The 20106-nt window shown below is 43.2% G+C and overlaps 1 protein-coding gene across 6 annotated transcripts in view; it reads left to right on the forward strand.

Annotated features, from left to right (window-relative positions):
* Window positions 1-516: 516 nt before the first annotated feature.
* LOC115107727 (protein FAM184A-like) overlaps window positions 517-20106 on the forward strand; it is a 116273-nt gene continuing 96683 nt past the window's right edge. For 5 of the 6 annotated variants that reach the window (XM_029631307.2, XM_065008763.1, XM_029631309.2 and 2 more), the window contains exon 1: window positions 517-1214. In XM_029631307.2, the coding sequence (XP_029487167.1) occupies window positions 1053-1214 (162 nt within the window). In that variant the 5' untranslated portion in view covers window positions 517-1052. The remainder of the gene's footprint in view (window positions 1215-20106) is intronic. The other variant, XM_029631306.2, reaches the window with a different exon arrangement.

The raw sequence follows: 20106 nt of genomic DNA on the forward strand, positions 1-20106 counted from the left end.
CTAGCCTACTATATTCAGCAGCGATTTAAGACTAGCTCCGTGGAAATGTTCCTATGTATAGGTGCTCCAGGCATGCAGGCAGCAAGCTTGATCAATGAACAGCTTTGTCCTCCTCACACATCTCCTAAAATGTGTGATCTGGCCACACACACACGCACGCGCACACACGCCATGAACCATATCCCCAAAATATGCAGCTTTGTCCTTCTCACACACCTCCTAAAATGTGTGATCTGGCTAAACAGACACACACGCGCGCACACACACACACACACACACACACACACACACACACACACACACACACACACACTCTCGCTCCTTGAACCATATCACCAAAATATGCAAAAATTACAATGTTTTGATTAATACTATTGAAATGTGGTGAAGGTTTCCGCTGACTCTGATCCCCATCGTAGCAGTACCAATAATATTTCATCGCATCAATGAAACTGAGGGGAGAGCGTGAAACGAACGGAACTGACGTCAGTCATGTAAACTGTTGAAGTGATCCATGGTAACCGAGTCCTTAGCAGTGCAGCAACCACTCAGCCTGTCATAGCTAGTTATGCATTGAAGAAACCACTCTTCGGACCGGCTCTCTCCGGTGCAAAATATCGGGTTCAACGTGAGTAACATCAATTCACCAAGCTCTTTCATTCGTGCAAATACAAATCGACGAATTTACGGAATTTGAGTGTGGTCAAACCAATGCTGTTGCTACACCTAACGATAGCTATCTAACGTTAGCTAATGCTGAGGACCTCTTCATGAAACTGCAACATTTCTGTGATGATGATGGTAGGCAGTGTTAATTGGTTCAGCAAATAAGGGCAAATATTACAACGTTATGCTAGCAGCTATTGCATTAGTTTTTTTCCTGCGCAAAATGAGAGATTGATATCCAGCAGGTGAAAGATTGATGTCTTGATGTTGTTTTATTTTACGGTTTCGAGGAGAAAGATCCCGTTGCAGGAGAACCTGCTTTGACCATTGTGCCATTGATCGCTACATCACATTCTTATAGTAACAACATTTGAAGGATCGTGAAGATGGCGACTGGAGCGGGTTGGCAGCAGTACTACAGCCCTGCTGTTGGCAATCCATCGACCGGAGCAGGAAAATATAATTCTGGCTCATCATCAACAATCACCATGGAATATACCCAAGATCTGCACCTCAAAATGAGCAAGAAAATAGCACAGCTGACAAAGGTAAGGATTGTAACTGTTATATTTAGATATTCGGGTATCAAGGGTCCTTGTATCAGGTGCTGTGACCCTGCTACTGCACCTGTCAAGGCTCGGGTGCTGAGGAGGTAACTGACCCCGATCCTATCCTCCATCAGCGAATCGATGCTCTGACTGTACAGAACGCAAATGTAACAATTATGTTGCTAGCTAATGTAGTCATTAAGTTTGTAGAAAATGAAATGCCTAGTTTGGTCATGGGTATTATTCAATCATACAATTGAACACGGGACGCCATTACTGTATTACTCAGTGTCTTATACTGCTCAATAATAATCACTTTTAACCCGAGGTGCTAACAGCTGTTTATACCACCAGCTGGAATGACATGATTGTGTGTGTGCTGATCACATCCTAAAGCCATTTTCAAATTGAGAACATGTAATTGTTACCCCTTTTAATAAAGCCTATGTTTTGCTACAAGGTAATTTAGGAGGCAAGTATCCCATCCACACTAGGAGCAAGATCCATTGAAGTAAAGAAGAGATAGTGGTTCCACATGATCCTAGAACCTGACCTTGTATGGGCTATTAACCCTTTAAAGTGGGCACACCTTTTGCTCGTGGCAGGGTTTCACATTTCAGTACATTTTATAGGTGAGTTGGCTAAAGTACAAGACAGACTAGGACACCAGACTAGTATTTTACCTACTCTAGCCTTGCGGTTTTCCATTTGATAACCAATCCAAAAGGATTGTCCTGCGAACTAACCCAAAGTGTGTGTGACCATGTTTGTACACCCCAGCAGCCCTCTCCTCTCTCTGTGCTTCATCTGTTAAGACATTTCTTTTTCCGCCCTGTCAAACAAAACACAGACAGACTTCAACTGATTTAAAGACTAGTGGCAAGTGTCCTCTTGTCCAGGTCATAACTCAGTCAAAACATTGCAGTAGTGGACATGGGTCTGAAAGGGGATACATCATACCTGCCCTAAAGAAGCATTAGAAGGCAGCTCCATTGTCTGTTTCTGAAGCTCTAGTTTGGTCAAACCACTGTCTCCTACTCACTGCAGTAAGGTCCTGATTCATAACGTTTGCAGTGTCATTCCGAGTAGGTTGACACTACAGTATTTTGAAGCTCATTGGGATGCAATACTTTCATATTTCTCAGCTTTACAGCACAGCATTAGATGTTTGTTTCAATCTCATAGTCACCTGAATGAGTGATTCAGAAAAAAAAAGTTTGGATGCAAAGGCATTTCAAACTGATGGGCCATATTTTAGTCTACTGTAATCATCTTTTTGAATGGAATCCATGTGATGTATATTTCCTTTATTGGTCTTTTTAAATCAGATCTTGTGTCACACCATTTGCACAAAATCCTTTCTGTAAAATGTTTATTTTTTCTTGTACCGCTGCCCGCGCGAGAGCAGTATTTTATTGTCTGTTGAATTTGATATAGGATGGCTGTGAAGACTGTAAGTTGGCCATAGCAACCAGCTCCATATAGTTCAAGGTAATATCACGCAGGTATTAAGATGCATGTTTTTCTGAAGCAACTGGCCTTGACCAGTCTTTTGTCCTTAGCTTCGGCTATGAGTAAGGTTATGGGTTTCTAGATAAAAACACCTAAAAACAGAATATTATGCAGATATATTATGCACCCTTAATATTGTTCCAAGGACAAACAGGTGCAAGGCAGTCTAATTTTATAGCCTATTTTAAGTACAGAGCTGGATCTAGCTGTAGGCTTTAAAAGCAAAAGCTTTCCACCTGAATAGTCAAACTACAACACTATTATACACAACAGGGCTACAGACTTTGACCATTTAGTCACATTTATGCGACCCTTTGATATGGCTGTGTGAGTTATATTTTTAATTGGTAGCATCTGTGCGAGTTGCACATTCTACCTGGACACCGCAATCAAAACTGCCTATTTCTTGCCTGGATAAGACCATGATATGGTCGAACAGTAAAGTGCATTATCCTCATTATTCCTGAAATGATTGTGTCTGCCCTGCGGCTGTGCCTGTTTCGTTAGGGACGGCTGCTGTGACGAGCGAGCTCACTCCCTTTCCCCTTATGTGGGCACTGAAACATGCATTCTCTATGTATAAAATGCAATTTGGAAGCAACTACTGTTGTACTTGTTGAAAAGCCCATCTCCACTTTCTGTACTGTAGGTATACTTTTTATTTTTCAACTCTCAATATTGAGCTAGAATCTCACTGTTTTATAATACTTAATTTCACAAAACAACAAACCTTTGAATGTAGTTTTTATAACCGTGTGTTGAGCTACTTCTGCGCATTTAGCCCTCCAGTCATCCCTGACATCAGTATACTATATTCCCCACTTCATTGGCAATTACAGGCTCTCATTGAACAGTTTCCACAAGACCCAAAAGAGATCAATGCAAAACACTCAGTTCTATCATGGTGAAAATCCTGTGTTCCAACAGCACGTTGTCTTAGCTAATCCAAGTTTATCATTTTAAAAGGCTAATTGATCATTAGAAAACCCTTTTGCAATTATGTTAGCACAGCTGAAAACTGTTGTTTTGATTTAAAGACACAATAAAACTGTCCTTCTTTAGATTAGTTGAGTATCTGGAGCATTAGCATGTGTGGGTTCGATTAAAGGCTCAAAATGGCCAGAAACAAATATCTTTCTTCTGAAACTCATCAGTCTATTCTTGTTCTGAGAAATGAAGGTTATTCCATGCAAGAAATTGCCAAGAAACTGAAGATCTCGTACAACGCTGTGTACTACTCCCTTCACAGAACAGTGCAAACTGGCCCTAACCAGAATAGAAAGAGGAGTGGGAGGCCCCGGTGCAAAACTAAGCAAGAGGACATGTACATTAGAGTGTCCTCAACTGGCAACGTCATTAAATAGTACCCGCAAAACACCAGTCTCAACGTCAACAGTGAAGAGGCGACTCCGGGATGCTTTTCTTCTAGGCAGAGTTGCAAAGAAAAAGCCATATCTCAGACTGGCCAATAAAAATAAAATATTAATATGGGCAAAAGAACAGACACTGGACAAATTTAAGTTTTTGAGGTGTTAGGATCACAAAGAAGAACATTCGTGAGACACAGAAAAAAATGAAAAGATGCTGGAGGAGTGCTTGACACCATTTGTCAAGCATGGTGGAGGCAATGTGATGGTCTGGGGGTGCTTTGGTGGTGGTGGGAATACATTTACATGTCTTGGAATGGCCTAGTCAAAGCCCAGACCTCAATCCAATTAAGAATCTGTGGTATGACTTAAAGATTGCTGTACACCACCGGAACCCATCCAACTTGATGGAGCTGGACGAGTTTTACCATGAAGAACTCCCAGTGGCTAGATGTGCCAAGCTTATAGAGACATACCCCAAGAGACTTGCAGCTGTAATTGCTGCAAAGGGTGGCTCTACAAAGTATTGACTTTGGGGGGTGAATAGTTATGCACGCTCAAGTTCAGTCTTATTTCTTGTTTGTTTCACAATAGAAAATATTTAGCATCTTCAAAGTGGTAGGCATGTGTACATCAAATGACACAAACACCCCAAAAATGTAATTAAATTCCAGGTTGTAAGGCAACAAAATAGGAAAATGCCAAGGGGGGGTGAAGACTTTACAAGCCACTGTGTGTGTATATGTGTGTGTACAGTTGAAGTTTACCTACACTTTGGGGTCATTAAAACTCATTTTTCAACCACTCCACAAGTTTCTTATTAACAAACTATAGTTTTGGCAAGTTGGTTAGCACATCTCCTTTGTGCATGACACAGTAATTTTTCCAACCATTGTTTACAGACAGATTATTTCACTTAATTCACTGTATCACAATTCCAGTGGGTCAGAAGTTTACATACACTAAGTTGACTGTGCCTTTTAAACAGCTTGGAAAATTCCAGAAAATTATGTAATGGCTTTAGAAGCTTCTTGACATAATTTTAGTCAATTGGAGGTGTACCTGTGGATGTATTTCAAGGCCTACCTTCAAATTCAGTGCCTCTTTGCTTGACATCATGGGAAAATCAAAAGAAATCAGCCAAGACCTCAGAAAAAATATAGTAGACCTCCACAAGTCTGGGTCATCCTTGGGAGCAATTTTCAAATGCCTGAAGGTACCACGTTCATCTGTACAAACAATAGCACGCAAGTATAAACACCATGTGACCACGCAGCCGTCATACCGCTCAGGAAGGAGACGCGTTCTGTCTCCTCGAGATTAACGTACTTTGGTGCGAAAAGTGCAAATCAATCCCAGAACAACAGCAACGGACCTTGTGAAGATGCTGGAGGAAACCGGTACAAAAGTATCTATATCCACAGTAAAACGAGTCCTATATCGACAACCTGAAAGGCCGTTGAGCAAGGAAGAAGCCACTGCTCCAGAACCGCCATAAAAAAGCCAGACTACGGTTTGCAACTGCACATGGGGACAAAGATCGTACTTTTTGTTCTCTGGTCTGATGAAACAAAAATAGAACTGTTTGGCCATAATGACCATTGTTATGTTTGGAGGAAAAAGGGGGAGACTTGCAAGCTGAAAAACACCATCCCAACCGTGAAGCACGGGGGTGGCAGCATCATGTTGTGGGGGTGCTTTGCTGCAGGAGGGACTGGTGCACTTCACAAAATGGATGGCATCATGAGGCAGGAAAAATATGTAGATATATTGAAGCAACATCTCAAGACCTCAGTCAGGAAGTTAAAGCTTGGTTGCAAATGGGTCTTCCAAATGGACAATGACCCCAAGCATATTTCCAAAGTTGTGGCAAAATGGTTTAAGGACAACAAAGTCAAGGTATTAGAGTGGCCATCACAAAGCCCTGACCTCAATCCTATAAAAAATTTGTGGGCAAAACTGAAAAAGCGTGTGTGAGCAAGGAGGCCTACAAACCTGACTCCGTTACACCAGCTCTGTCAGGAGGAATGGGCCAAAATTCACTCAACTAATTGTGGGAAGCTTATGGAGGGCTACCCAAAAGGTTTGACCCAAGTTAAACAATTTAAAGGCAATTCTACCAAATATTAAGTGAGTGTATGTAAACTTCTGACCCACTGGGAATGTGATGAAAGAAATAAAAGCTGAAATAAATATATCATTCTCTCTACTATTATTCTGACATTTCACATTCTTAAATAAAGTGGTGATCCTAACTGACCTAAGACAGGGCATTTTTACTTGGATTAAATGTCAGGAATTGTGAAAAACTGATTAAATGTATTTGGCTAAGGTGTATGTAAACTTCCAACTTCAAGTGTGTGTGTGTAATATCAATTTGATCAGAAATACAGTGTAGACATTGTTAATGTTGTAAATGACTATTGTAGCTGGAAACGGCTCATTTTTAATGGAATATGTACATAGGCGTACAGAGGCCCATTATCAGCAACCATCACTTTCAATGGCAGATTGTGTTATATACACTGCTCAAAAAAATAAAGGGAACACTAAAATAACACATCCTAGATCTGAATGAATGAAATATTCTTATTAAAATACTTTTTTCTTTACGTAGTTGAATGTGCTGACAACAAAATCACACAAAAATTATCAATGGAAATCAAATTTATCAACCCATGGAGGTCTGGATTTGTAGTCACACTCAAAATTAAAGTGGAAAACCACACTACAGGCTGATACAACTTTTATGTAATGTCCTTAAAACAAGTCAAAATGAGGCTCAGTAGTGTGTGTGTGTGTGGCCTCCACGTGCCTGTATGACCTCCCTACAACGCCTGGGCATGCTCCTGATGAGGTGGCGGATGGTCTCCTGAGGGATCTCCTCCCAGACCTGGACTAAAGCATCCGCCAACTCCTGGACAGTGCAACGTGGCGTTGGTGGATGGAGCGAGACATGATGTCCCAGATGTGCTCAACTGGATTCAGGTCTGGGGAACGGGCGGGCCAGTCCATAGCATCAATGCCTTCCTCTTGCAGGAACTGCTGACACGCTCCAGCTACATGAGGTCTAGCATTGTCTTGCAGTAGGAGGAACCCAGGGCCAACCGCACCAGCATATGGTCTCACAAGGGGTCTGAGGATCTCATCTCGGTACCTAATGGCAGTCAGGCTACCTCTGGCGAGCACATGGAGGGCTGTGCGGCCCCCCAAAGAAATGCCACCCCACACCATGACTGATCCACCGCGAAACCGGTCATGCTGGAGGATGTTGCAGGGAGCAATTTGCCAATCTTGGTGTTCTCTGGCAAATGCCAAACGTCCTGCACGGTGTTGGGCTGTAAGCACAACCCCCACCTGTGGACGTCGGGCCCTCATACCACCCTCATGGAGTCTGTTTCTGACCCTTTGAGCAGACACATGCACATTTGTGGCCTGCTGGAGGTCATTTTGCAGGGCTCTGGCAGTGCTCCTCCTGCTCCTCCTTGCACAAAGGCGGAGGTAGAGTTCCTGCTGCTGGGTTGTTGCCCTCCTACGGCCTCCTCCACATCTCCTGATGTACTGGCCTGTCTCCTGGTAGCGCCTCCATGCTCTGGACACTACACTGACAGACACAGCAAACCTTCTTGCCACAGCTCGCATTGATGTGCCATCCTGGATGAGCTGCACTACCTGAGCCACTTGTGTGGGTTGTAGACTCCGTCTCATGCTACCACTAGAGTGAAAGCACCGCCAGCATTCAAAAGTTACCAAAACATCAGCCAGGAAGCATAGGAACTGAGAAGTGGTCTGTTGTCACCACCTGCAGAACCACTCCTTTATTGGTGGTGTCTTGCTAATTGCCTATAATTTCCACCTGTTGTCTATTCCATTTGCACAACAGCATGTGAAATTTATTGTCAATCAGTGTTGCTTCCTAAGTGGACAGTTTGATTTCACAGAAGTGTGATTGACTTGGAGTTACATTGTGTTGTTTAAGTGTTCCCTTTATTTTTTTGAGCAGTGTATAACGTGTGTGTGTGTGTGTGTGTGTGTGCGTGTGTGTGCACACACTTGGCCTTGATGACGTCACGGTATTTCTGTCCAATCAAATTGCCATCGATAAAATGCAATTGTTGGTCATTGTCCGTAGCTTATGCCTGCCCACAACATCCACCGCCACCATGGTGCACTCTGTTCACAACGTTGACATCAGTAAACCGCTCACCCACACAATGTTATACACATGGTCTGCGATTGTTGGGCCGGTTGGACGTACTGCCAAATTCTCTAAAACAATGTTGGAGGCGGCTTATGGAAGAGAAATTAGCATTAGAATATATGGCAACAGCTCTGGTGGACATTCCTGCAGTCAAGCATAGCAATTGCACGCTCCCTCAAAACTTGACCTTTGTGACATTGTGTTGTGTGACAATACTGCACATTTTAGTGGCATTATATTGTCCCCAGCACAAGGGGCACCTGTGTAACGATCATGCTGTTTAATCAGCTTCTTGATATGCCACACCTGTCAGGTGGATGGGTTATCTTGGCAAAGGAGAAATGCTCACTAACAGGGATGTAAACAAATTTGTGCACAACATTTGAGACAGACAAGCTTTTTGTGCGTATGGAATTTCTGGGGACTTTTTATTTCAGCTCATGAAACCATGGGACCAACACTTTACATGTTGTGTTTTATATTTTAGTTTAGTATGTATAAATTTTTGGGACAATTTGGATATCTGAAAAAATGTCATGCCTAGCCTACGAGATATCTCATATGGTTTTGAGATACGGATTGTGCAAAATGCGCATCGGCCATTGCAAGTGTATACATAGGCCTCATTGGTGAAAAGTATTTTAGGACATTACATTAAAAATACATGGCTTCTAGAGTGGGTTTTATATTTAGAGTTAGCGATCAGGCTCATGTGTTATTAGTTTCCACTTCCTCAGGTCAATTAGCCCTAAAATCATGAATCAGGCCTGTGTGATATTAGTGCACATAAAGATGTAGGGAAATTCATCTCTTGAACAATTCTGGAACCCTATTTTGACAGTAAAATATAACAACAATAGCCTAATGTCATGAATTTTGGTTTGACAAATCACTGGATTAGGTTGCACATCAAATGATCTTGTATCATGCATTCCTGCTTGGACATGTTAGATGAAACAACTTACAGTATTTATTGAATTCCATCTCAGTAGTCTATGACACTTCTGAATAAAGAACTGTGAATGACTTTCATGACTGTATAAGATGGTTACATTTTGTTTTATTGCGTGGCGCTGCAGAATGTTTTTGTGCTACCAAATCATGGGCTGGTGTCACCAACTGCAAAAGTTACAGTAGTGGAAACATTAGTCGCAAGCCTTGCAGCACAGTTAAAACATGTTTCCTCATTTACATAGAATAAACCCATTAGTTACATAGTTATATTATCTTAATGATGCAAATTCCCATTGGTAACGGAATGTTGCCTTTAAAGAGTGAGTTGGAGCCAGAGAGTCAGCCTTCTCAGCGCTCCTGTTCTCCAAGCACTGCCCTGTTAACCTTTCTTCTGGAGTTTCACTTAGAATGAAACCAATCTCTGATTTAGCTCCAGCTAGCTCCCTGCACCCTGTATTTACTTCTGAAATGGAGAGGATTGCTCTCTGTAAAGTGATGACAACCACACTTGAAGGAATGTGTTTCTCCCTTTTAGCCCAGCCGTGCCAAGTGGTCCCGTCCATCCCATCTCCCCAGTGGATTTCTCTCTGTAGTGAGATCACACAAGAGGATGGGCTCAGGCTGCGTTAATACATCTGCCAGAGAGGGGAATGTAGTGCAATGCACTGTCTGCATGTGTCGTGCCATAATCCCAGGGGTTAAAAGTGATTTGATTTCTTTGTCTTATCAGGTGGCAGGATTGCCTGGGCTGTGCTACAGAGCAGATGGCTGTGGCCCAGGGCTTAGTTCCAATAGGTATTGCTGGGAGGAACTGTAACAATATGTTATTTTAGGAAACAGCTTCAGCGTTATCCGGTTGACCTCAGAATGAAATGGCACTGCAGGCTTAACAGAAAACGCTTATTTTGCGTAAGCATGTTAACGCTACAGTACCTATGAGTGGGTAGGAAATGTACTGCAAGATTGCAACCAAAGATGTGCTCCAGAGGGATGGCAAGAAAGAAAGTCTGACAACTCAATCTTTCTCAGGAAATATGCCATTTATGGAGAGAGAAAAAAGCTTGTTATTTGAGAACACATTGTCCATGACTTTACCTGCAGGCACTGGGGATATTGAACATTATTTCAATTACTCTCCCAGAAGGATTCAGAGAGGGGTCAAAATCAAATGAGAAAACTGTCAAAATCAAACCCTGCTGTAGATAAGGCAGGGTTGTTATTAACCTTGGCAGGATGCTTTGGGATGAATCCCATGTCAGATTTCATTAAGATACGCTCTCATACCCCATGGCTACCTTGTCACAGGATACATGTGGAAACTTGTCTCCGATTCACCACCGACTGTCAAATCAAACTTTATTTGTCACATGCAACGAATACAACAAGTGTAGACCTTACCGTGAAATGCTTACTTTACAAGCCCTTTCAAGAAGAGTTAAGAAAATATTTTCCAAATAAACTAAAGTAAAAAATAATAAACAGTAACACAATAACACGGCTATATACAGGGGGTACCGGTTAGAGGTAATTTGTACATGTAGGTAGGGTGAAGTGACTATGCATAGATAATGAACAGTGAGTAGCAGCAGTGTACAAAACAAATGGATGGGGGGGGGGGGGGGGGGTTGTCAATGCAATGGTCCAGTGACCATTTGATTAATTGTTCAGCAGTCTTATGGCTTGGGGGAGAAGCTGTTATTGAGCCTTTTGGTCCTAGATTTGGCGCTCTGGTACTGCTTGCCGTGCGGTAGCAGAGAGAACAGTCTATGACTTGGGTGACTGGAGTCTCTGACAATTTTTTGGGGCTTTCCTCTGACATCGCTTATTATATAGGTCCTGAATTACAGGAAGCTTGGCCCCAGTGATGTACTGGGCCGTACGCACTACCCTCTGTAGCGCCTTACGGTCGAATGCCGAGCAGTTGCCATACCAGGCGGTGACGCAACCGGTCAGGATGCTCTCGATGGTGCAGCTGTAGAACTTTTTGAGGATCTGGGGACCCATGTCAAATCTTTTCAGACTCCTGAAGGGGGAAAAGTTTTTTGTCTTGCCCTTTTCACGACTGTCTTGATGTGTTTGGACCATAATAGATCGTTGGTGATGTGGACACCAAGGAACTTGAAACTCTTCACTCGCTTCACTACAGCCCCCTTGATGTTAATGGGAGCCTGTTTGGCCCGCCCTTTCCTGTAGTCCACAATCAGCTCCTTTGTCTTGCTCACATTGAGGGAGAGGTTGTCCTGGCACCACACTGCCAGTTCTCTGACCACCTCCCTATAGGCTGTCTCATCGTTGTTGGTGATCAGGCCTACCACTTGTGTTTTCAGCAAACTTAATGATGGTGTTGGATTCGTGTTTGGCCACGCAGTCGTGGGTGAACAGGGAGTACAGAAGGGGACTAAGTACACACCCCTGAGGGGCCCCAGTGTTGAGGATCAGCGTGGCAGACGTGTTGTTGCCTACCCTTACCACCTGGGGGCGGTTGCAGAGTGAGGTGTTTAGTCCCAGGGTCCTTCGCTTAGTGATGAGCTTTGAGGGTACTATGATGTTGAACGCTGAGCTGTAGTCAATGAACCGCATTCTCACATAGGTGTTCCTTTTGTCCAAGTGGGAAAGGGCAGTGTGGAGTGCGATTGAGATTGCATCATCAGTGGATCTGTTGGGGCGGTATGCGAATTGGAGTGGGTCTATGGTATCCGGGAGGATGCTGTTGATGTGAACAATGAACAGCCTTTCAAAGCACTTTATGGCTACCGACATGAGTGCGACTGGACAGTAATCATTTAGGCAGGTTCTTTGCTTCCTTGGGAACCGGGACTATGGTGGTCTGCTTGAAACATGTAGGTATTACAGACTCCTTCAGGGAGAGGTTGAATATGTCAGTGAAGACACTTGCCAGTTGGTCCACGCATTATTATTTTTTTTTGGGGGGGGGGGGGTTTGTGTGAATTTTACCCCTTTTTCTCCCCAATTTCGTGGTATCCAATTGTTTAGTAGCGACGAGACACGATAGTAGCTACAACTCCCGTACAGGCTCGGGAGAGACGAAGGTTGAAAGTCATGCGTCCTCCGATGCACAGCCCAACCAAGCCGCACTGCTTCTTTGTTTCAAATATTTTTTATTAAACACACACAAGAATGGTGTATAGGTATACAAGACTGGTATACAATTCTTATCTAAACATAAAAGAGCATACAGGAACAACAAGACCCAGAGTTCTGGGTGCAAAACAAATAATACAAAACACGACATACAAAACAAGGACATGTAGAAAAGCCACACTGCTTCTTAACACAGCGCCCTCCAACCCGGAAGCCAGCTGCACCAATGTGTCAGAGGAAACACCGTGCACCTGGCAACCTTGGTTAGCGCACACTGCGCCCGGTCCGCCACAAGAGTCGCTGGTGCGCGATGAGACAAGGATTTCCCTACCGGCCAAACCCTCCCTAACCCGGACGACGCTAGGCCAATTGTGCGTCGCCCCACGGACCTCCCGGTCGCGGTTTAAAGGTCTTGTTCACATCGGCTACCGAGAGCGTTATCACACAGTCATCCAGAACATCTGGTGCTCTCGTGCATGCCTCAGTGTTGCTTGCCTCGAAGCGAGCATAAAAGGCATTTAGCTCGTCTGGTAGGCGTCACTGGGCAGCTCGCGTCTGGGTTTCCCTTTTGTAGTCCGTAATAGTTTTAAAGCCCTGCCACAACTGACGAGCATCAGAGCCGGTGTAATATGGAGTTGGTCCCCCCTTTGCTGCTCTAAGGCTTTCCACTAGATGTTGGAATATTGCTGAGGGTACTTGCTTCCATTCAGCCACGAGCTGTGTGATGCAACCCGTGGTAAACAGTCATTGCCATACATACTGCTCATCTGTCATCTGCTAGAACACAGCACTGTGGTGACAATAATGCAGGATTTAGCCTGTAAAGTTCTGGAAAGTGGCTTTGAAGGTGAATATCTAGCTCTAATTATTTCACCTCAAGTGTCTATGACAGACTCCAGGCAGCAATGAATCCTGGGAAACAGTACCCTGACCAATGAGTGTGAAAGTAACCCATGCATTTCTAATGTGATAGGCCCAAGCATTTACCAAGGCTATTTGAGTCGGCTGGCTGTTTGCTGTTAGGGGGACCATATTGTACTGCAGTGGTTCCCAATCAGGATTACTAGGACCCCTGAGGGTACTTGGCCTATCCAAAGGGGTACTTGAGAAGACTTGTGACCATACGCTTACTGGTAAAATGCAAATTGGGGGGTACTTCAGGCGTACTCTGGGCAGAGTAATTCAGTTGGTGGTGCAGTAACCAAACAAAGTTGGGAACAGGGATGTGAGGAATTTAGGAACCCCAGAACAAAAACAGGTGAGAGGGCAGGTTGGAGAGAGGGCAGGTTGGAGGTGTCAGGTAGGGAACTGATGACAACACAGGAAGGACACGATCCTGAATGTCAGCACAGGTCAGAACACGAACACACGGACTGACTGTTGGACTAAATAATCATTGTTATTTACATCCGTTTGGAATCTTGCGTCATTCTTATAATGTTTTGAAATTGAAATGCATCCACAATCATAATCAATGTCAACCCTCGTCATTTACACTATATGGCCAAAAGTATGTGGACACATGCTTGTCAAACATCTCATTCCAAAATCATCATTAATATCGAGTTGCTGCTATAACAGCCTCCACTCTTCTGGGAAGGCTTTTCACTAGATGTTGGAACATTGCTGCGGGTACTTGCTTCCATTCAGCCACAAGAGCATTAGTGAGGTCAGGAGCTGATTTTGGGAAATTTGGCCTGGTTTGCAGTCAGCGTTCAAATTCATCGCAATGGTGTTTGATGAGGTTGAGGTCAGGGCTCTGTTCAGGCCAGTCAAGTTCTTCCACACCGATCTTGACTAATCATTTCTGTATGGACCTCGCTTTGTGCACGGGGGCATTGTCAAGCTGAAACAGGAAAGGACCTTCCCCAAACTGTTGCCACAAAGTTGGAAGCACAGAATCGTCTAGAATGTCATCGTATGCTGTAGCGTTAAGATTTTTCTTCACTGGAACTAAGGGGCCTAGCCCCTACCATGAAAAACAGCCCCAGACCATTATTCCTCCACCAAACATTACAGTTGGCACTATGCATTTGGGCAGGTAGTGTTCTCCTGGCATCCGTCGAACTCAGATTCGTCCGTTGGACTGCCAGGTGGTGAAGCGTGATTCATCACTCCAGAGAACATGTTTCTACTGCTCTAGAGTCCAATGGCGGCGAGCTTTACACCACTCTAGCCGACACTTGGTATTGCGCATGGTGATCTTAGGCTTGTGTGCGGCTGCTCTGAAATTGAAACACGTTTCATGCCTTTTACTTGTGCAGATGTTGCTTCCAGAGGGAGTTTAGAACTCGGGAGTGAGTGTTTCAACCGAGGACAGAAGCACACTCGAAGGTTCTGTTCTTTGAGCTTGTGTGGCCTACCACTTCGCGGCCTAGCCGCTGTTCCTCCTAGTAGTTTACACTTCACAATAACAGCATTTATAGTTGACCGGGGCGGGGCAGCTCTAGCCAGGCAGAAATTTGACAAACTGACTTGTTGGAAAGGTGTCATCCTATGACGGTGCTACGTTGAAAGTCACTGAGCTCTTCAGGCCATTCTACTGCCAATGTTTCTCTATGGAGATTGCATGGCTGTGTGCTCGATTTTATACACCTGTCAGCGACTAGTGTGGCTGAAATAGCCGAATCCACGAAAATAAAGGGGTGTCCACATTTTTGTATATACAGTGTATGAAACATAGCTAGCTAGTAAAATTATTTACAGTTGCCGATGTTACACGTTTTCTAACAAGTTGTGAACACAAGGCGTGGTGCATAGCAAATTAGGAAGCACCAGGCTAACTAGCTAGCCAACTCAAGTCATGTGCTAACGTTTGCTGGTAGGTGGCTGTAGCTGTCTGGTTGTAACGTTAATGCTTGCTGTTTAATGTCCATATCTATATAAAATATATCCCTGATTTGTAAAACTATCTTTGTAGTCGTAGATATGGCTACAGATAGTTTTTCAGCTAACTTAGCCCAAAACAAACAGTATTGCCAATAATTCTTCAGTGAGATCCCTATTGGCTCCTTGATTTGCCGATAGAAGTTGTTAGATAACGTTTTGCTACGATGACGTCACAGCACCAATTTGCCTTGCTGCAGCAAGGTTTTCATCAAGGATCTCTCTGTTCATCTTTCCCTCAATCCTGACTAGTCTCCCAGTCCCTGCATCTGAAACGCTTCACCATAAGGATGGTTTCAGGTTTCCTCCAGACATATCAATTGGCATTCAGGCATTCAGACCAAAGAGGTCAAACTTGGTTTCATCAGACCAGAGAATCTTGTTACTCATGGTCTGAGTGTCCTTTAGGTGCCTTTTGGCGAACTCCAAGCGGGCTGTCGTGCCTTTTACTGAGGAGTGTCTTCCGTCCGGCCACTACCATAAAGGCCTAATTGGTGGAGTGTTGCAGAGATGGGATAATCTTCCAATAGGACAACCATCTCCACAGAGGAACTCTGGAGCACTGTCAGTGTGACCATCGGGTTCTTGGTCACCTCCCTGACCAAGGCCCTTCCCTTCCTCCCGGCGGACAACTCTAGGAAGAATCATGGTGGTTCCAAACTTCTTCCATTTAAGAATGATGGAGGCCATTGGGTTTTTGAGGATCTTCAATGCTAGACATTTTTTGGTACCCTTCCCCAGATCTTTGCCTCAACACAATCCTGTCTCAGAGCTCTATGAACAATTCCTTCAAATGGCTTGGTTTTTGCTCTGACATGCACTGTCAACTGTGGGACCTTATATAGACTGGTTTGTGCTTTTCCAAATCATGTCCAATCAATTGAATTTACCACAGGTGGAATAAAATTGTACAAATAATTCAAGGATGATCAATGGAAATAGGATGCACTTGAGCTCAATTTCGAGTCTCATAGCGAAGGTCTTATGTAGCATGTAGTGTGTTTTACATTGGATAAAAGTAGAGACTCACAGCTAGACAATGGTATATCATACATTGCATTTGAGGAGCAATGGGAAAGTCATTCTGCTTTGAAAGTTGATAAACTTGTAACCCCACGTTTGAGAAAATGGCCCTTGAATGTTTTGGTACACCTACTGGAGTGCTCTTCTTTCAGCATCGTTCACACCCTCTTAAGAATTAGTCCCACCCATCTCTAAGGATTCACATGTGAGGCCATGTGGTAAAGACACACTATTTGTCACATGCACAGGATACAGAAGGTGTAAACACTAGAGTGATAGTACTTGCATACTTGCATAGTAGCAATATTAGATTATGTTTACCCACCACACTTATCTAAATGGATGGGTCATGTGAAGGAAATGCTATAACCACCCCCCAGCCACATTTAGCTAAGTGGAGCATGTACACATGTTCATTAACTTCTTCGAGATGGGGGGCGCTCTTTTAATTTTTGGATAAAAAACGTTCCCGTTTTAAACAAGATATTTTGTCACGAAAAGATGCTCGACTATGCATGTAATTGACAGCTTTGGAAAGAAAAAACTCTGAAGTTTCCAAAACTGCAAAGATATTATCTGTGAGTGCCCCAGAACTAATGCTACAGGCGAAACCAAGATGAAATTTCATACAGGAAATGCCCCAGATTCTGAAGGCGCTGTGTTCCAATGTCTCCTTATATGGCTGTCAATGCGCCAGGAATGAGCCTGCCCTTTCTGTCGTTTCTCCAAGGTGTCTGCAGCATTGTGACGTATTTGTAGGCATATCATTGGAAGATTGACCATAAGAGACTACATTTACCAGGTGTCCGCCTGGTGTCCTGTGTCGAAATTATTGCGTAATCTCTAGGTCCATGCGCGTTCCATTTCTTCAGAAGACAAAGGCAACTGCCACGAAGGATTTATCATCGATAGATATGTGAAAAACACCTTGAGGATTGATTCTAAACATTGTTTGCCATGTTTCTGTCGATATTATGGAGTTAATTTGGGAAAAAAGTTCGCGTTTTAATGACTTAATTTTCGTTTTTTTTCTTACCCAAACGTGATGAAGAAAACGGAGCGGTTTGTCAACACAAATAATCTTTTTGTAAAAACTGAACATTTGCTATCTAACTGAGAGTCTCCTCATTGAAAACATCCGAAGTTCTTCAAAGGTAAATGATTTTATTTGAATGCTTTTCTGTTTTTTGTGAAAATGTTGCCTGCTGAATGCTACGCTAAATGCTACGCTAGCTATCAATACTGTTACACAAATGCTTGTTTTGCTATGGTTGAGAAGCATATTTTGAAAATCTGAGATGACAGTGTTGTTAACAAAAGGCTAAGCTTGAGAGCTAGCATATTGATTTTAGCGATTTTCATGAATAGTTAACGTTGTGTTATGGTAATGGAATTGAGGCTGTAGTCACGATCCCGGATCCGGGATGGCTCGAAGCAAGAAGTTAAATACTATCGATGGCTGTAATCACCCCCAGACACACCTGCTAATTTCATGGGTCATGTAATAATCTGCCTGAAGTGGTGTTTTTTTTATTTAGACATGTAGCTAGCTAACTAGCTAGCTAAACAATGAACCAGAAAACCCCCAACTCATACTACCAATACAAACATTGTCATAGCTGTAGTATGAATCTACAGGTAGCTCAAGCTAACAAACTAGGTCCAATGTTAGCTAGCTAACATTAGGCTATAATTAGCAATGCAAATTGATTTCTGATTAGAATAATATTACTACACAGATCATACACGTAATGTTAGCTAGCAAGCCAGCAAGCTAACTTTTGCTAGATAACTAACAGTAACGTAAACTCACCCCATTCCATACAAATGTGCGCAACCGCGACGTTCAAACGAGGCTACAAAGAAAATTTAATGGGACTGTAGCGACTGTGTTGACTTCAAAATCTGGGGAGTGAACTACGTTTCTATTCAAGCGTTGGTCGACATGGTAATGGTTCTATAGTATTGGAGAAAAGTTTTAAAAAACGGACCCTCCGTTACATCGTGACGTGTAATGCCGTAACGTACAGCAGGCATAAAGCAACTATTTCTGTCTTACAATCTCCACCAGGTGTAGCACTTAAAAACAAGAAATTGACAGTGACTGGATTAAGGGGGGGATACCTAGTCATATTTTGTGTCGTCACTGCAAGTGATCACAACTCTCAAAAAAACTGACTTCTGAAGATCACTTTAGCACCGTCCTAAAAACCTGATTCAAATTCGACACAAACCTTCAAATAGTTATGTAATCACACATTATATAAACTCTTTATAGCGTTTTATTTACATTTTAGAGGCGATAAGGTGATAAGTTGGACAGATCGAGGGGAAAAAAAGCTATTTTCCCACTCAACATCTCTCCTTACTATCACGCATTAGTTTAGCTTCCCCACCCGCCATTTTTAAAAAGACCCGACGGGGCTCATTGCCTGCTTGAATCATGCAGAAACGGGCAGCGTTTAGGTCATGTCATTTATTTTGTTGGAAAGGAGAGAAAGTGTGCTTTACAATGGTATTGACATTACAGTTGATCTGGAAGTATTACGTTTTTTGGGGTGATAAAATAAGGTCAATTGTACGGACCAAGGCGATGTACAAAAGTGAGTGAGTTTACATTACGCTTTAACTTGCAATAAAAACGACTTTATGACAAAATTAGAAACTTTTTTATCAGAAAATGTAGCTAGACTCTTACCTGTATATGTGAATGAATGCTTCACGGCAGACTAGAACCATTTAACTACGTTTTCCTTGTTTGGCCAGCTTTGTGTCAAGTCACTCCGGTTCACACTGACGGTGGCGTGTACAGAAAGTAGCCCATCACTTTTTCCTACTGATCCGTCGACGGCGCCTGCTAAATTCAGGGCATCAATGTTGAGAAAGTAGCAAAACGTTTGTAGTTCTCGATGGCTAACATTATATCTTTCAAAAACGGCGCGGTAAAAAGGACTGTCAACACATATTTAACAGCTCACGTTATAGACAGGAGCGTGCTACATGGCAGACCAATCCAAACTCATCTCCCTGCATGTCCAGGCCATACATTTTCTCAGCCAATCATGGCTAGTGGGAAGGTTCCTGTTTCCATGGCTTAACCAACTAGGCTCATTATGGGGTATTGTGTATAGTTTGAGGGATTTGTTTTATTTAATCCATTTTAGAATAAGGCTGTAACCTAACAAAATGTGGGAAAAGTCAGTCTGAATACTTACCGAATGCACTGTACATTGTGAGTTCAGACTGATGGCCTCTCCAACACTGAAGTGCCATTTTCTTCTATTGTAAGATACATTTTGTGGTAATTTGCACCCTTGCAGCATGTTGTGAATTCTCAATGTGGCCTAGTTTAATATTTAATTTAATATTTAATTCTGCACTTCATGCCTGTCTGTCCTGCTGGGTTGGGAGGGACTTAGAGAAACACGACACCCCATCCTCTCACAAAACAATGCTCATTGTTTTTCTATCGGCCTCACACGTTGTACCATATGATGGAGTCATTTGGTTTATTGTCTCTCGCACATTGTCTCCCCACGGTATTGCCAGCTATTACGCTGCATGTTGGCTTCTCCAGCGCTCTGCTTTTGTGTCCTCTCTTCTCTCTGACACACATATTAGTGTCAAGCTTCTCGGACGGTTTCGACACATTGGTCTCTGGCTCATGCACACACACACTCGCATACACACAGATTATAACACCACAAGCAACCAGAAACATCCTGCTCCTACAGAGAGGGTAGGGAGAGCACTAGCACTAACATAGATAACATAAACAAATCAATATTCTAACTGGCTGAGGGGCTACAGGTGAGAGTGTACAGCTCCTGCTGTGTCATGGTTACAG

Source organism: Oncorhynchus nerka, linkage group LG24, assembly GCF_034236695.1.
Source record: "Oncorhynchus nerka isolate Pitt River linkage group LG24, Oner_Uvic_2.0, whole genome shotgun sequence".
In the NCBI taxonomy this organism is placed as follows: domain Eukaryota; kingdom Metazoa; phylum Chordata; class Actinopteri; order Salmoniformes; family Salmonidae; genus Oncorhynchus; species Oncorhynchus nerka.